This window comes from Otolemur garnettii, unplaced genomic scaffold (assembly GCF_000181295.1).
Source record: "Otolemur garnettii isolate 467f Iridium unplaced genomic scaffold, OtoGar3 scaffold00156, whole genome shotgun sequence".
NCBI lineage: Eukaryota > Metazoa > Chordata > Mammalia > Primates > Galagidae > Otolemur > Otolemur garnettii.
The window spans coordinates 553,788-570,499 of record NW_003852551.1 but is presented as its reverse complement, the minus strand read 5'-3'; the positions used below and the strand labels follow the sequence as shown (position 1 = coordinate 570,499).

Genomic DNA, 16,712 nt, shown 5'->3' with positions numbered 1-16,712 from the left:
ATTGATTCAAGATGGATAAAAGATTTAAATGTAGAGCATGAACCAATAAAAATCCTCAAAGAAAGTGTGGGGAAAACACTTGAAGATACTGCCCTGGGGAACAATTTTATGAAAAAGACTTCCATGGCAATTGCAACAACAAAAATAAACAAGTGGGACTTAATTAAACTGAAAAGCTTCTGTACAGCTAAGGAAACAACAACCAAAGCAAACAGACAAGCTTCAGAGTGGGAAAATATATTTGCATATTATAAATCAGACAAAAACTTGGTAACTAGGATCTATAGAGAAATTAATCAACAACAAAAGACCCACCGATCCCATATATCACTGGGCAAGAGAGATGAATAGAACCTAGTCTAAAGAAGACAGATGAATGGCTAACAAACATGAAAAAATGCTCATCATCCCTAATCATCAGAGAAATGCAAATCAAAACTACCCTATGATATCACCTAACCCCAGTGAGAAGGGCCTACATCACAAAGTCCCAAAGCGGAAGATGCTGATGTGGATGTGGAGAGAAGGAAACACTTTTACATTGTTGGTGGGACTGCAAACTAATACAACCTTTGTGAAAGGAAGTATGGAGAATCCTCAAAGAACTGAAATTAGACCTCCTATTTGATCCTGTAATCCCATTACTAGACATCTACCCAGAGGGAAAAAATCCTTTTATCATAAGGACATTTGCATTAGACTCTTTATCGCAGCTCAATTTACAATCACCAAAATGTGGAAATAGCCTAAATGCCCATCAACCGAGGAATGGATTAACAAGCTGTGGTATATATAAACCATGGAATACTATTCAGCCACTAAAAAAATGGAGACTTTACATCTTTCATATTAAACTGGATGGAGTTGGAACATATTCTACTTAGTAAAGCATCACAAGCCCAAGAATGGAGAAGCAAAAATCCAATGTATTCTATTCTAATATGAAGGCAGTAGATGAGCTAATACAAGGGTGGGTAGGGGAATGAGCAAGTGGGGAGATGGGAGGACGGAGGGGGATGGGGTCACAGTATATGGCACACCTCTTGGGAGCAGGACACAATTATAAGAGGGACTTTATCTAACAAATGCAATCAGTGTAAGCTAATTCTTTGGACCCTCGATGAATCCCAAATAATAAAATAATAATAAAATAAAAAAACTAGTGAAAGGGTTGTCTTTGAGACATACTGGCAGAAAGCTGAGCAGAATTGTTCCCTGAAGGCATGCAGAAAGCAGAACTTGTAAGCAAAGAGCTTGAAGATTTATCTGAGACGTCCAGACACAGTGTTGAAGGTACAGCCTGGTTTTTTCTTGCTGCTTACAGTCAAATGCAAGGGGAGAGAGAGAAATTGAGGGAAGAACTTAAATAAAAAGGAACCAGGGCTTGATGATTTGGGAAATTCTCAACCTATCCAGATGGCAAAAGACATTAAAATGAAGAGATTGCTTCCCAAAATGTGGCAGAAAAACAGCCAACTGGGTGATTATCCCATCTTTTACTTATACCATACTTTTACCCCGGAAGGATCAAAAGATCAAACTATTCAGTCACAGGAAAGGCTCTTTATTAAAAGATTTAAGGATATGATTCCCAGTGCCCCTCAGTGAACCAGGGGACGTATAGGAAAAGAGCATTGTCCCTCAGCTGCCTGCATTGAAGCCAAAAGTAGAGAAAGGCTTATCCAAAAAAAGATTTGTAGACCTGGCTTTTGTCTAATGGATTAGATCCTGTGATATCCATAGGAGACCCCTAAAGTTCTTGGGAACTTTATATCTGCAGGAATATTGCCAGTTTGAACTAAAAGGACCACAGAATTTGAGATCAAAGAAGGTTGTGGGATTCCCATTCCCTACTAGTGAGATGCAGGCTGATAAAACTACTTAGCTGGGCTCAGTGACCGTAGCACAGAGGTTACGGTGCCAACCACATACACCAAGGCTGGCAGGTTCAAGCCCGGGCCAGCTAAACAACAATGACAACTGCAACAAAAAAACTAGTTGGGCGTTGTAGTGGGAGCCTGTAGTCCCACCTACTTGGGAGGCTGAGGCAAGAGAATTGCTTAAGCGCAAGAATTTGAGGTTGCTGTGAGCTGTGACGCCATGGCACTCTACCAAGGATGACATAGTGAGACTCTGTCTCAAAAAAAAAAAAAAAACCTAAATACCTGCTGTCTTTAGAGAAAAAGGAAGGGTGACTCAGAGGGCGGAACCAGAAGCTCAAAGTTCAGAACTAAGAGCCAGGAAGAGTTAATAGCAGGTTTTGAAACTTGATGGAGTTTTCTTGGTTGGATTTTGAAATTGCTTTGGGTCATTGTTCCATTTCACCTTCAGTTTCCCCACGTTTGAGCGAGATTGCCCATACCTGTTATTCTATGCCTGTCCCACCATTCTGTCAGGAAAAGATAACTCATTCTTTAGTTTTAGGCCCACATATGGAGAGAAATTGTGCCCCAGGAGTTGTACTGAATAGATGATAGCCAAAGTCTGATCTGATTCTGATTTAGATACTATTAATGATAAGATTTTGGACACTGTAATGAGATGAGGCCTTGGGGGACCTTGGGATAGGGTGAATGTATTTTGCATTTGAAAGGGATATGAATTGGAGAGAACCGGAGGGAGAATCCTGGTAGGCAGAATGACCCTCCAAAGATGTTCTGCCCGAATTCCTGGAACCTGTGAATATGTTAGATGTTATTATGGACTGGCAAAGGAATTTTAATTAAGATTATGGACTGCTGTGATTTGAATGTCTCTTCCAAAACTTACGTTGAAATTTAATTGCCATGGTGATTGTATTAGGAGGTGGGATTGATAAGAGGTGATTAGGCCATAAAGGGTCTGCCCTCGTGTTGAACTATGTCATTGTCTTGGGAGTGGGTTTGTTATGAGAGCGGGTTGTCATAAAAGCAGGTTTAGCCCTCTCCTATCCTTCTGCTTTCTGCCGTGGGATGACACAGCACGAAGGCCCTTACCAGATGCCAGCATCAGGCCCTTGGACTTCTGGGCCTCCAGAACTGTGCATCAAATTTCTGTTTATTATAAATTACCCAATGTGTGTTATTCCATGATAGCAGCAGAAAGCAGACTGAGCTGTGGACCTGAAAATAGTGAGATTATTCTGGATTACCCAGATGGCCCCAGTCTAATCTAAAAGCAGAGAATTTTCTCCCACTGGAGGCAGAAGGGATGGAGCAGGAGGAAAAGTCAGAGAGATTTGACATGTGAGGAGGACTCAGTCGTGCCATTTCTGGTTTGAAGATGGGGGAGCACCGTGATGAGAAATGCAGGTGATTTCAGGAGCTGGGAGAGGCTCCCACTGGCAATCAGCAGGAAACAGGAACCTCCATCCACAACCACAAAAAGCTGAGTTCTGCTGACAGTGGGGAGCGTATTCCCCCAGTGGCTCCCGATGTGAGACCCAGAGCAGAGGAACCAGTTGAGCCCACCTGGACTTCTGATTTAGAGAACTACAGGGGAGTTAAGTTTGTGTTGTTTTAAGCTGCTACATTTGTGGTCATGGGCCACGGCAGCAGTAGGAAACTGATTCAGACGGGCAGGATTCTGCCTGGCCAGAGACATGTGGAGGGCACCCAAGTGGTAGGGACAGCAAAAGTAAAGGCAGGTCAACTGCGAGCTCAGCCAGGTCCTTTCACCTTCCCCAGCTTTAGTTTTGCCTTCTGTAAAGGAGAAATAGTGATACCTTCCTCCTCGGGTCAGTGCCGGACTTAAGTGGCTATAAAGCACTTGCCGTCCAGGGTGTTGGCACATACCAGTGTTCCTTTTCCCTTTCTAGGGGAGCCCTTAGGCCTGGAGGGAGGCAAAGGGTCCTGAAAGGCCCCACTCTGTTTCTTTTTCTGCAGTGAACCCAGCCCCGCCTGTCCTGGTGGTGAATCTGACGGAGGAGATGGTGAGAGCCACTGCCACGTACCAGCTGCCCCCCTGCGTGCCCCCACCAGATCTGAACTATGAGGTGGCCTTCTGGAAGGAAGGGGCCAGAAACAAGGTGGCAAGCTCCTTTCCTGCCCCCAGGCTAGGCCCCTCGCGCACCCCACCCACTCATCCCCAGGCTGCTCCGCACTCACACTGCTTCCAGGAAGCCTTCCCAGCATACAGTCCTGACTCTGGCAGTCATCCCCAACCTACACACAGTGTGCCTGGCCTGTGGCCCACCCTGCCCTTGTCCACCAAAGAGATCAAGTACCGACAGAGCACCCTGCACAGGGTGCCACAATATAGCAGTTTTCTACCTTTTTTTATGGATATATATTTTAAAATTAACCTCTCCTTTTTTTCCTCATGAAATCTGATTGAAGTAGGATGAGCTATGAGAGGCCTACTTGCCAAGTCACCCAATTCAGTACAGAAAAGCCAGAAAATATAGATAAGCTTTAAGAAGCAAACCAAAGGCACCCAGAGATGCCACAGATAACTCCTGTTATGCATGTGTGTATCTGTATTTCTTTATCTTTTTATGTTTTTTGAGACAGTCTCACTATGTTACCCTGCGTAGAGTGCTGTGTCATCACAGCTCACAGGAACCTCCAATTCTTGGGCTTAAGTTATTGCCTTGCCTCAGCCTCCCAAGTAGCTGGGACTACAGGAGTCTGCCTCAACGTCTGGCTATTTTTAGAGATGGGGTCTTGCTCTTGCTCAGGCTGGTCTCAAACTCCTGACATCCAGCAATCCACCTGTCTCGGCCTCCCAGAGAGCTAGGATTACAGGCATTAGCCACCACACCCGGCCTGTATTTCTTTATCTATGGTGAGAGTTGGCAAACTTTTTTTGCAAAGGCCCAGATCATAGATATTTCTGGCTGTGGGGGCACTGTGGTCTCTCAGGACCACTCAGCTTTGCAGACCTAGCACAAAAGTAGCACAAAAGCAGCCATCGCCAACACGCTTGTGGATGCACATTGCTGAGTTCCAGTAAAGCTGTTCCAAAAACAGGTGGTGGATCAGATTTGGCCCACAGGCTGTAAGTTACTGACCCTGAGTCTTATTCATTCTTGCTTCTGCATGACTGAACTAACACATGCACTCCTGATTTTCTTTTCTTTTGAGACAGTCTCACTTTGTTGTCGTTGGTAGAGTGCCATGGCATCATAGCTCTAACTCTTGGGCTCAAGTAGTTGAGTGCTGTTCCATCTGCAACCTCTAACTCTTGGGCTCAAGTTATTGCCTTGCCTCAGCCTCCCAAGTAGCTGGGACTACAGGAGTCTGCCTCAACGCCCAGCTATTTTTCGAGATGGGGTCTCGCTCTTGCTCAGGTTGGTCTCGAACCTGTGAGCTCAGGCAATCCACCTGCCTCAACCTCCCAAGTGCTGGGATGACAGGCGTGAGCCACTGCACCCAGCCTGAGCACTCCTGATTTTCTGTGTGTGCTGGATTCTAGGGCCATAGTTCTGAATCCAGTGTGGTTCCTCCCTTTAAAAACCTCACAAATATTCAAGACCATCATTGCCCAACAGAAATATACCACTTTGCTTTTTTAATTAATTGATTAATTTAGTTAGTTAGTTAGTTATTGAGGAAAAAGTCTTTTTGTCACCCAGCTGGAGGGCAATGGCATGATCAAAGCTCACTGCAACCTCGAACACCTGAGCTCAAGTGATCCCTTTGCTTCAGCCTCCTGAGTAGCTGGGACCACAGGCATGTGTCGCCATTCCCAGTTAATTTTTAAATTCTTTTCTTTTGTAGAAACAGATGGCTCACTATATTGCCCCAGGCTTGTCTGGAATGCCTGGGCTCAAGTGATTCTCCCTCTTCAACCCGTTCAGGGGGCTGGGATTACCTGCGTGAGCCACTGCACTTGACCCATACGCAATTTTAAATCCTGTACATTAAGTAAAAAGGGAAGTTAATCTTAATAACAGATTTTATTTCGTCCAATATCATGTAAGATATAAAACCATTGAGATATTTTACAATTTTTTCCACTGCATCTTTGAAGTCTGACATGGGTTTTGAACTTAGAGCACATCTCGGTTTGCACCAGCTGTGTCTCATGTGCTCAGAGACCATGTGACCAGTGCCTACTGAAAAGGCCAATGAAGCTGTAGACTTTTCTGCGCCTGTGATGGCTGAATGACCCCTTCCTCAATAGCCTGGGAAGCCCGAGGAATCTATCCCCCCGAGTGGAGACCTACAGGTCATGGTCGGGTACACATACATGGGAATGACTCCCAGTGATAGGCTGCTTTGAACTCTGGCCATCCCTACCTCGAGACTCGGCTGAAAAGAAATCAGGTAGCGTTGGGAAGTGCTCCTTCAACACTTGAATTTGAATGCAGGAAAGGAAAAGAAGGTTTGGGAATCACAACCCTACACTTCCTGCCAACTCCCCCGTCCTCGTCCTCGCTGTGCAGAACTGTCCCTCACTGCAGCTCTCTCCTATCTGCTTCTTTCTCCAACCAGACTCTATTTCCAGTCGCCCCCTACGGCCAGCCAGTCCACATCCCCCTCCAGCCGGCCACCAGCGAACGCCACTGCCTCAGTGCCAGAACCATCTACACCCTCATTGTCTCCAAATACAGCGAGTTCTCTAAGCCCACCTGCTTCCTCGTGGGGGCCCCAGGTGGGTGCAAAGCGGTGTAGAAGTGGGGACTTTCCCTCTGGCCTCAGGAGTTCCTTGACGTGGTGGTAAAGAGCATTAGATTAGAGATAGACTCAGCTGACCACAGCTCTACCACGCCCATTGCATGTCTGGGCAACTCACCTAAGTGAGTCTTCACGATCTGTAGGCTGGGTTATTCTTAGGAGGATTCAACTGGGCAGCACACGTGAAGCGCACGTGTAGCACCTGTGTGGTTGGTGGACAGGAGCCACTGTTGCTGTTTCTCTACTTACTGCTGTTTTTCCCTCCTTAGGACCCAACTGGACATTGCTGGGGCTGCCACCACTTCTCCCTGGGCTGATAGCAATCGTCATAGGGGTTATGATCTGGAAGAGCCTCATGAAGAACCCCTGGTTTCAGCTGGAAAAGACACCGCAAGCTCTGGTATGACAAAGTGGGGGTGTACAGCGGGCAGGAGGGGTGTTGGGAGGAAGGGAGTGGGGCCGGAGTTAGCAGTGGTTCACATAGTCCAGAGGGCAGGCTGTCTCCTGTCTTTGTGTCTGAATTTCCACCACTGGTAGCGCATTCATTTAGCACCAAGTAAAATAGCAAATACGCCTGGGAGGAAGGGGAGCCTTAAATAACTTCACCTCTGCTAAGAATCCCGTCAGGTGCTGATCTGGCCTTGGACCTCAGGAGGGATGCCCAGAGGAGAGGGGGAAGGGGGATGCCTTAGAAGGGCCCCAGCACTCAGTTCACAGTTTAACCAAGGCTGAGACTTGCCCAGGTCCTCCTTGGAATTTGCTCACTTAGGGCCTCGGGGTCAGCTGGGGCAGAGGGCAGCCAGGGAGTTTGGATGGGTCACCTTGCTCAGATGAGGGCAGCCAGTGAAGCTTGGCCCTGGGTGAGGCTCAGTGGACACCTCCATGGGCACAGGGGCTTTGAGGGTGATTCTGAGTGTCAGAGGGAGCATTTTCAAGCTTCCTGTCTCCACGACCTGTGAGGGAACCCCTCTAATTGTCAGAAATCAACCTCAGATAGACATATCTGTGCCCTGCTGCATCCCTTCACCCTCCCCGTTAAGGAGCACCCCCACTGGACCCCAACACAGCTGCACTCTGGGGGCTGCCTCTGGCCCAGGCACAAGGGAGGCTGCACATGGCAGGGAATTAGCACCATCACCGGCTCCTATGTCCCCCAGCAGGAGCTGTGGATAGATGTCTCTCCCTCGTGGGATGGCCCTGCTGTGCACGTGCTCCGGTGGCCCCTGAGTCCCCAGCAGGATTCAGCAGCAGCCACCCTTGTTGTAGGTGCCTAGTAACACCCCTCATCAGCTGCTCCCAATACCCCTTCCTGTGGTGTCCCCAGCTTGCCCCTAAAGAAACTGCTTCCACTCTAATCCTTGTCTCAGGTGGGTTTCTAGAGGAACTCGGACTAAAACAACTGTGCTCGGGAAAGCCTGACTATCTGCTCTTCCCTCCCTGCCCCAAATCAGGACTTTTCTGGACACAGACACCCCATGGAAGCCTTTCAACCCAGTGAACCAGAGTTCCTGAATGACTTGGTCCTCTGTCCCCAAAAGGAGCTGGCTGGAAGGGCCAGGGTGACCTCTAGAGTCAGGGCCCCAGCCACTCTGCAAACAGGATCAGAGAAGGATGGTGATGAGAACCAGGAGGAAGATGAGGAGGACTCAGAGGGCAGTGTCACTCTCCAGCCCTACATTGAGCCTCCCCCTTTTCTAGGGCAAGGGCATTGGGTGCCAGGGTGCTCTAAGGTACAAGGGGTAGACTCAGGGAGGCCCTGGGCACCTCTGGTCCAGGGCAAAGGCTCCTCTGCCTGGGACTCTTCAGACCAAAGTTGGGCCAGCACTGCAGACTCCTCCCTCTGGGATGAGGCCGGGTCCTCTGGCTGTTTGACCAGAAAGGGGCCAGACCGAGAGCCGAGGGAAGACAGGCATGGGGAGGCCCTGCCACCATCTGAATTCTCCAAGGACTCAGGTTACCTGGAAGAGCTCCCAGAAGATGCCCTCTCCTCCTGGGCCACCTGGGGCTCCTCGTCCCCTGTGCTGGATCTGGTCCCTGGGGATCCCCCAGTTTCACTGTGGTCACTGACCCTCAAATGGGACAGCAGCAGCCCTAAGGAGGAAGAGGAAGAGGAGGAAGATGATGAAGGTGGAAGGGAATCAGAGGTTGATGACAGCTCTGCAGACACCTTGGAGACTGAGAGCATTCTGAGGACCAAGGAAAGGATGCTGGGCCACTATGTGGCCAGGTGAGCTGTCCCCAGCTTCCCACCAAATCTGGTGCTGCTGTTGTAGCTCCTGGCTCCCCCAATGACTCAAGAAGACACCACTGAAACGTGAGAGACTACGTACCTTCTGGAGGTCGCAGAGGATCATTGCAGCACTTCAGGGACCCACACCTCGAGGCCGTTTGTCAGCCCTTCCTATGACCCACCTGCTTTAGGCTGAGCTCTAAAAGAGGTGGAGCTGAGGTCAGAGTTTGGTTGGGTGTCACATCATCTTGCTGTCCCTGGTGTAACAGGCCCCATGGAAAAATCTTCTCTAGACAATGTGAAACAAGTGAGGCCAGGCCACTGCAGGCGTCAAAGGCTGACACCCGCAAGGGGCCATCTGGAATTTGTGGAGGTGGGGGTGGGGCTGCCAGAGGCACATTTTGGATATTTGGGGTTCATGCCTTTCCCAGCATGGTTGAGCTCCCTTCCCCCAGGTCTCAGCCTCTTGGTTGATGGACCCCCTAGGGTGGGCCCTGAAAAGAAAAATCTAGTTGGCTGAGGGTGTAGGAGGGGAAAGGAAGGGTCAGTCGTAACTCATATCCTGGTCTTTGGAGTCATGGCACTGTATGGCTTTTAATGTCCGACAGACCTGGGTTCAAATCCAGCTGGATGATTTGGGGCAGGCCACCTTCCTTCTCTGTACCTCAGTTTCCTTATCTGCAGCTGCCACCTAGGATCTGGTGTGGGTTCAGAGAGATCCCAGGTGTGTGCAGCACAGGCCACCATGTCACTGATCCTCTCTACATGGGGGCTGGTAGGACTCTGCATCTGTTTCGGCTTCAGGGAAGCCCTGGGTGTCTCCCACCTGTGACCCAGAGCCACAAGGAGCAGTTGCCTTTCTGCTCATCTCACCTGTGGTCTACCTCCCTCCTTCCTCCCTCCCTGCCCTCCTCCTGGTCAGGAGACTGAGCTCTAAGAAGCCCAAGCCCCAGCCGAGGGGGACCATGGTCTGTCCTTCTTTACCTGGCCGTAGAAATGTACCTCCCAAGGAAGGAACCAAGTGGTCTCCCTTCCAGGGATCCGATTTCTTGGGCAGGGATTGGGCTTCAGGGCCTGTAGTTCCTGTTTTGGACAACACTTTAGACCCTTCAGTTGACTGCTGTGGTTAGAAGTCCCATTCTCCCTTCCAATTATGAGAAACTAGTGTCTTCTGGATATAGGTGACTCCTTACCTGGGGGTGGTAATGTGTCCTCAGTTAACCTGTACCCACTGTATATGGACAAGCAAAGCTGAATTTTCACCCTTAGGACTGAGATGTTTGTTTCATGCCAAAGAATCTATACAAACTTGGCTCTGTGTCCAAGTAAACTGCCAGGACTTCTGTTTCTCCATTTGTGAAGAAAGGATCTTCTTAGTCCAAGTTTAAGGTTCCTGTGAGCTGTGATGCAATGGCACTATACCCAGGGCGACAAAGTGAAACTCTGGCTCAAAAAAAAAAAAAGACAGACCTGGAAAAGCTTAAGGCATCTTGGCCCAGGGGTTCTCAAACTATGTACCCCAAAGGCCATGGGTTTCAGTTGTAAGAGAGAACCAGGGGGCTACAGGCCCCCCATTTCAACCAGAGCAGCCTCACTGCACACAGTGACCTTGCAAGGAGGTTTTGTTTAGTGAGATTCCACAGCTAAGGAAAAGTTAGCTAACTGTTTTTTTTTTTTTTAACTGAACACCTATTTTGTTTCAAATGAAGCAGCAAGGTCCAGAGTGGCAAAGGCACTGGCCCAAGGTCAGCCGGCAATGCCCTAATGACTCTTGTGCATGTTCTCAAGGGTGAGATCTTCCGTTTCTGCTTGGCCAGGCCAACCCCTGACCTCTTGGCCACATCAACAAAGTTCAAAGATGTCAGCCAGGATTTCCAAGGGTCACTAAGTGGATGGGAAGCCTTCGCCACTGCCCCGACACATGAGCATACATCCACACACACATATACAAATGTGCACATCTCCCCAGGGGGTCTCCCTGCAATTCAGTTTGTCCACACCACTGAGCACAGAAGAAGAAGAACAAATGGAAACCTTGGAGCTGGGGAAGGCTTTGGCTCAGGGACAGTCCAGCCGAGCTGCTTCATGGAGGTAATTTTTAAAAAGTAGTAATGAAAGCTGTCATCACTATTGCCTTAGACCTGTATGAAATCCCCACTTTATTTCTATTAAACCTTGTTATTTTCATACAGAATTTTTTTTCAAAGTTTCATGAACATTGAAACATTAGGAAAGCATTGGGGAAAGGCGTGACAATATATTTGTCTTGCATGCTCGGCACTTAACTGTTTACAAAGCCCCTTCACATGCGGGGCTTTGGCTTGGGTGGGAGTGGCACAGGGTGGGCTCCATACTCAGGAGGGGCCTGAGGTGGACGGTCAGTCGTGCCTTAGGTTCAAGCAACATGTGAATTCTTTAGGGTATGGAGAAGATTATGTACTGTACTTATATATCTGTATTTATTTCTAATTTTGTTCTATGTTTATATCATATTTGAATATTGTCTTAATACTTATTGGTTTTTAAATAAAGAGCTCTATTTTTGCAGAAAAAAGTATAATTGAGTGGAAAAGTGTGTGCTCTTTCTTTTGGAGGCTCCTCCCCACTCGTTTGGGAAACCTGGCTTAATATGAAGGCTACAAGGGTCTTGGGGTGGGTCCCCAGAGGTTTGGGGTAGAAAGCAGTACAGTGATTCCAGGTGACCCTGGCAGGGAGCTGGGAGCAAGACAGGGAAGGGAAGGTGTGTAGTGACACAGGCCCCTGCTGGAGGAGCCTTGGAAGTCAGTATGGGTCACAAGTCAGGCCCGTCACCCCCACTGCCCCTTCCCATCAGTTCTGTGTAGAGCGTGCTCCCGGAGGCCAAGTTGCAAGTATCTGCGGTTGGCAATCAAACTGAGAGTACCAGAGAGGTGAGTGCTGCGGGGCAGGGGTAGGATCTTCAACCAGTATCGCCTGTTATAGCTGTGTGCTCCCCACCAGGGCAGTGTACCCCGCTGCAGCTGTGGTCCCTGGAAGGATACTGAGCAGGATCTGCACACCTGGCCTTGCAAACCCAAACTCATTCCAGTGGCTATGTGGGAGGATCTTCCAGCTTCTAGGGACTCTCCCAGGGGGTCTCCCAGGGGCCCCACAGTGACTAGCACTCTGCCTGCATCAGTCACCATTTACTGGTGCCAAGGTAGGTGCTAGACCCAAGCCAAGCTGATCTAACAAGTCACTTTCCCTGGAATTCATGTCTCCCTGCTGGCTGGGCCTGGAACAGGTACATTCCACACACAGCTCTGGCCACACTTCCCATTCTGAGCAACAGGAAAGCACAGTCTGCAGACGAGTCAAGAAAGGGGCTGTCCCATGAGATGCTGAGATGACAAGTGATAACCCCTGGTTCCAGCCCATTCCCTAGGCCCAGGTGCATCCCAGGCATCACCTTCCCTGCATCCTGGTTTTAAGCCACTGAAGGAAACCAGAATATTTCACTCCAAAATATGCCTTTTTGACATAAATGCAGAGGGTGCCCAAAACATGTATACACATTGTAAGAAAGGAAAAAACTATTAAGATTGTAATACCCAGCTCAGCGCCTATGGCTCAAGTGGCTAAGGTGCCAGCCACATACACATAAGGTGGCGAGTTTGAATCTAGCCCGGGCCCACCAAACAGCAATGACGGCTGCAACCAAAAAATAGACGGGCGTTGTGGCGGGCGCCTGTGGTCCCAGCTACTTGGGAGGCTGAGGCAGGAGACTTGCTTGAGCCCAGGAGTTGCAGGTTGCTGTGAGCTGTGATGCCACAGCACTCTACCCAGGGGGACAGCCTGAGGCTCTCAAAAAAAAAAAAGATTGTAATACCCAACATATTGCAGAAGCCAAACATGACTTGAGTATTACGAGTTTAATACAGTTTTTTTCTTTCTCATAATGTGTATACATGTTTGGGGCACCCTGTGTATTTTTGCACTAAGGCAGTTAAGCGACAGAGGAAGGAAGAGCAGTTTCTATAAACTAATGCTTTCTGCCTAAAGACAGGATATAGCTTATTCTTTATTGGAGACAACTTTTAGCTGAGCGACAGCACCAGAGGAATCTACAAACCAACCTTACTCCATTAACTTCCTCTGATATATTTACCATCCCAGAATTTCTGGCCTAACCTGCCTTCCTTTGTCTTGTCACTTCTCTGACTGTATTGCTCTTTGTTGAAGGTGCTCTGTCCTCCAGAGTCCTGAGCCACTGCTGTAAGTTACCTTTCACGGAGCTTTCTCCTGTTTGACCAGCATTTCACACATCAACAAACTTGCCCGTTTTTCTCTTATTACTATCTCTGTTGTTACAGAGGTGTGGTCTAACTATGGACTTATGAGGGTCGAGGAGAAATTATATTTCCTCCCTCACACCAGGGCCTTCTATTACTTGTAACCAATTCACAAAGACAAAGGGATAGTGAATTTTGAAACTTGTGGCCAGGTGCGGGTATCCTCCTGCATGAACGGGTAGGTAGGAGGTAAGTTCTTTCCTGAAAACTAGGCAGAACTTCCTGTCTACCGTGTTTCCCTGAAAATAAGACCTACCCAAAAAATAAGCCCTAGCGGGATTTCTATGCATTTGTTAAATATAAGTCCTACCCTGATAATAAGACCTATGCAGATACGCTGCATAGCCACACCATGCATCTCGGTGCGGAGCAGAAGACATCCCCTGACAATAAGCCCTAGTGTGTCTTCTTGAGAAAAAAGAAATATAAGACAGTGTCTTATTTTCAGGGAAACACTGTAGGTGACCGGCAGCCACTTTCCTCCCCTCCCTGTTGTGGTGGGGAATCACCTGGGACTTCTCTTGGCCTGTTTGCTGCCCCCTTCTGGGCAGTGGTGGGACAGCAGGGCCGCTGGGGGTGTGTGTTGGTACTGGGAGAGGGGTGGGTTGGGGTGATGGATACTACATGCTGAGAGCACCTTCGGGAAATGGACTGTTTTTCCTTCTGGCACTGGCAACCTGGAACTAGGTGGAAGCTTGGACTTGGATAAATAAATGAAATAATAAGTGAGTGAATTGACGTATGAATGGGAGCCAGTCAGTGGCCAGCTGTGGTTGACTTACCATCCCAGATTCCAAATTCCTATTGCATATGGGTGACTATCCTCCCTCTGAGGGGGCATTGGTGTTGCTCAGTGGGCAAAACAGCAGGGGAGCAGGTAAGCAGGAGAAAAAAGTAGGGCCCTAATCCTCTGTGACTCCTTATTCTGTAAGCCGGTGTGGACGCTTACTTACAACTTCTAGAGCTAATCTCATGTGTACAAAAGTGGAATTAAAGGGGTAAGGGTGGGGTGTGCTTCACCTAAGAAAATAAGACCAGACTGAAAGTTGTATCTATATGTAAATGAATAAGTCAGTCCCATGAGTCAATTCCTCAGGAGGTACTGGTTGGTGCTGGGGCCCATTCCAGCCCAGAGAGCCCCACCCTTGGTCTCATGATACCTGTGACGCAGAGGTGTGATCACACTTTGTAATCTATCAAGAGTCTTTTTTTCTCTAACTTCCTCTTTGAGTGGATGAAGACAGGCAGGTGGGGGGTGTCTGTTGGGCAGACCATGTAGGTGGCAGGAGGCGCCTCTGTGGGTACTGGGGCCTCCAGGGGGGAGTAATATCCCTTCCCACTCTAAGCCTCAGTTTCTCTGGGTGCTAAGTGGACTATCTGGGAAGCCATATTCCAACAGAGTCTTGGAGCCCACTTGTTCCCGCCTCTGAGCTCCAGGCTCTTCCATGGAAAATAATAACTAAATATAATAATTCTAACCTAGCCTGGAGGGCTGACCTGTGAGATGCAATGCTGTTATTTCCCCCAGCTCTAGAATTTGGCCTCAGAAACAACCACCAGCTCAAACTGCTGCACGAACCTTTATCATTGTCCTCATCGCTGCCTCCCTCCATCCCTGCACCTGCACACCAGGAAGCAAGGTTTTTGCACATCTTGGGTGCAAACGTAGTTCTTGGTTCCTTGCTGTGCAATGGAGGATGCTCATGGCATGAGGCCTTCTTTTCAGAAACTGGCCAGAGGCAGCAGCACACAACACTGAGAAGAGACTATTATTCCCAGTTTGTAGATGAGAAAGCTGAGGGTGAGACGTAAGGCGCCCTGCACGCAGCAGGAAGCGGCAGAGCTAGGATTCTATTAGTGACTAGGTGTGTCTTCCCAAAGGTCGTGTCTCTCCATTTCTCCTGTTTCCCCACTCCTGGCAGGAGAGGTAGGATCCCCTTAAGGTTTTTATGAAGAAGCATGGCCTTATACAGGCCTTATAAGCATGTAATAAGCTTCTGAAACTTCAAACTCCCAAAAGAGAGCTAAAATTATAAGCAGAGCCAATAAAATGCTAAGATAAATTGATGCTGTGTCAGTGACAATCATCATAAAGGGAATTCTGGGGTGACAGGGGAGGTTTCCAACCCGAAAGTGACAGAGAAGCAGAGATCATTCAAGCCCCAAGGACCCTTAGGGGTCTTCTAGACCAAGCCTCTTTTACAGACAGGAAAACTGAGGCCGAGAGGGGACATAAGACCTGTTCATTGTCACCTGGAGTCAGGTGCAGGGTTAGGCCCAGTCCAAGCCCCTGTCCTGGGACATCTAAGTCAATGAATGTCTCTGGCTGACACAACCTGATTCTCAGGCTTCATTCTTTACCCCTTCTGTCCAGGATGTTCGGAGACCCTTCCAAGCTCAATACTGACCTTCGGCCATGGAGATAGCACTGCCCAAACCCCTGAAGACTTCCAGTAAACATCCCGCTGTCTTTTGATATTCTTGCTTCTACAGAAAAAGTTCTGGCATCCTTGGGTGTTGAGAGAAGGGGAGGGAGCAGGTCACATTCATAAGTATGTGTCATTTGTAGGATGTGATTTTTCTACAGCTTGGGGATGTTCTCCATTAGTCCTAAAGCCCTGGCCAGCTCCCCCCACTCACAAACCCATTCACTCAGCAAATATTACCCAGTACCTGCTCTGGGCCAGCTCCTGCTAGACACCAAGGACAGAGAGTTGCAGGCCATGTCCCTGTAGTCCACAACATGGGGAAATGGAAAAGAGAGTTCAATACACGCCAGGAGGTGGGAACCCAGAGCTGGGGCTCCTGACTCAACCAGGTGAGTGGCTCACACAGGGAAGGCTTCCTGGAGGAAGTGAACTTGGGAAGAGGTCTGAAGAATGACCAGGAGTTAGACAGGAAAGTGGGGTGGACAGAGTGTTCCAGGCAGCAGGTACAATTCACACAAAGGCTCAGAGGCAAGATGACACGCAGTGTTTTGGAGAAATTTGTCAGGCAGAAAGCACTTTTCCTGACCGTCCACTGCAGAGAGACTTAGCACGGAGAATCCGTGGCTGTGAAGGGCAAGCCTGTCAGTCGATGTTGGCCCCTGTCCTACGCGCAGCCAGGTGGGGGTACAAAGAGACAAGGGGGGGGGTTCTTTGCATTGGAACGCTTTCTCCCTGACGGGGGACACAGCACCATCACATTTTAGAGACCAGAGAACTGAGGTTACATAGGGAACTCTACCACTGGCTACAGGATTGAATACCTCCAGCAACCCAGAGCCTTTTCTGTCTCACAAGGCAGCCCATCCCGAACCCCATTGCAGTGAGAGCTCAGAGCTACTCCCTTAAATCAAAACTCCTGCCTCCCCTATATGTCGTTTCATGCCCCCTGGTTTTTCTTTCAAGGATAGTCTCCCAAAAGGGTCTAGATCAGTATTTTTCAGCCTTTTTTTATCTCACAGCGTGCTCGAATCTATAGTAAAACTTCTGTGGCATTCTTAAATTGTGTTGATCAAAAAAAAAAAAGTTAAAAAAAAAAGAATATACTTACCGCACTTTGTACTTCTTTTGAAAATAATCTAATTAA

At 48.5% G+C, this 16,712-nt stretch overlaps 1 protein-coding gene across 3 annotated transcripts in view; it reads left to right on the top strand.

Annotated features, from left to right (window-relative positions):
- Positions 1 to 8,845, top strand: part of IFNLR1 (interferon lambda receptor 1) — a 27,682-nt gene extending 18,837 nt beyond the window's left edge. The window contains exons 4-7 of one of the 3 annotated variants that reach the window (XM_003799763.2): positions 3,864 to 4,006; positions 6,417 to 6,576; positions 6,869 to 6,999; positions 8,138 to 8,845. In XM_003799763.2, the coding sequence (XP_003799811.1) occupies positions 3,864 to 4,006; positions 6,417 to 6,576; positions 6,869 to 6,999; positions 8,138 to 8,830 (1,127 nt within the window). In that variant the 3' untranslated portion in view covers positions 8,831 to 8,845. Of the gene's footprint in view, positions 1 to 3,863; positions 4,007 to 6,416; positions 6,577 to 6,868; positions 7,000 to 8,050 lie in introns of all 3 variants that reach the window. The other 2 variants (XM_003799762.2, XM_012811409.1) reach the window with 2 other exon arrangements.
- Positions 8,846 to 16,712: the final 7,867 nt, after the last annotated feature.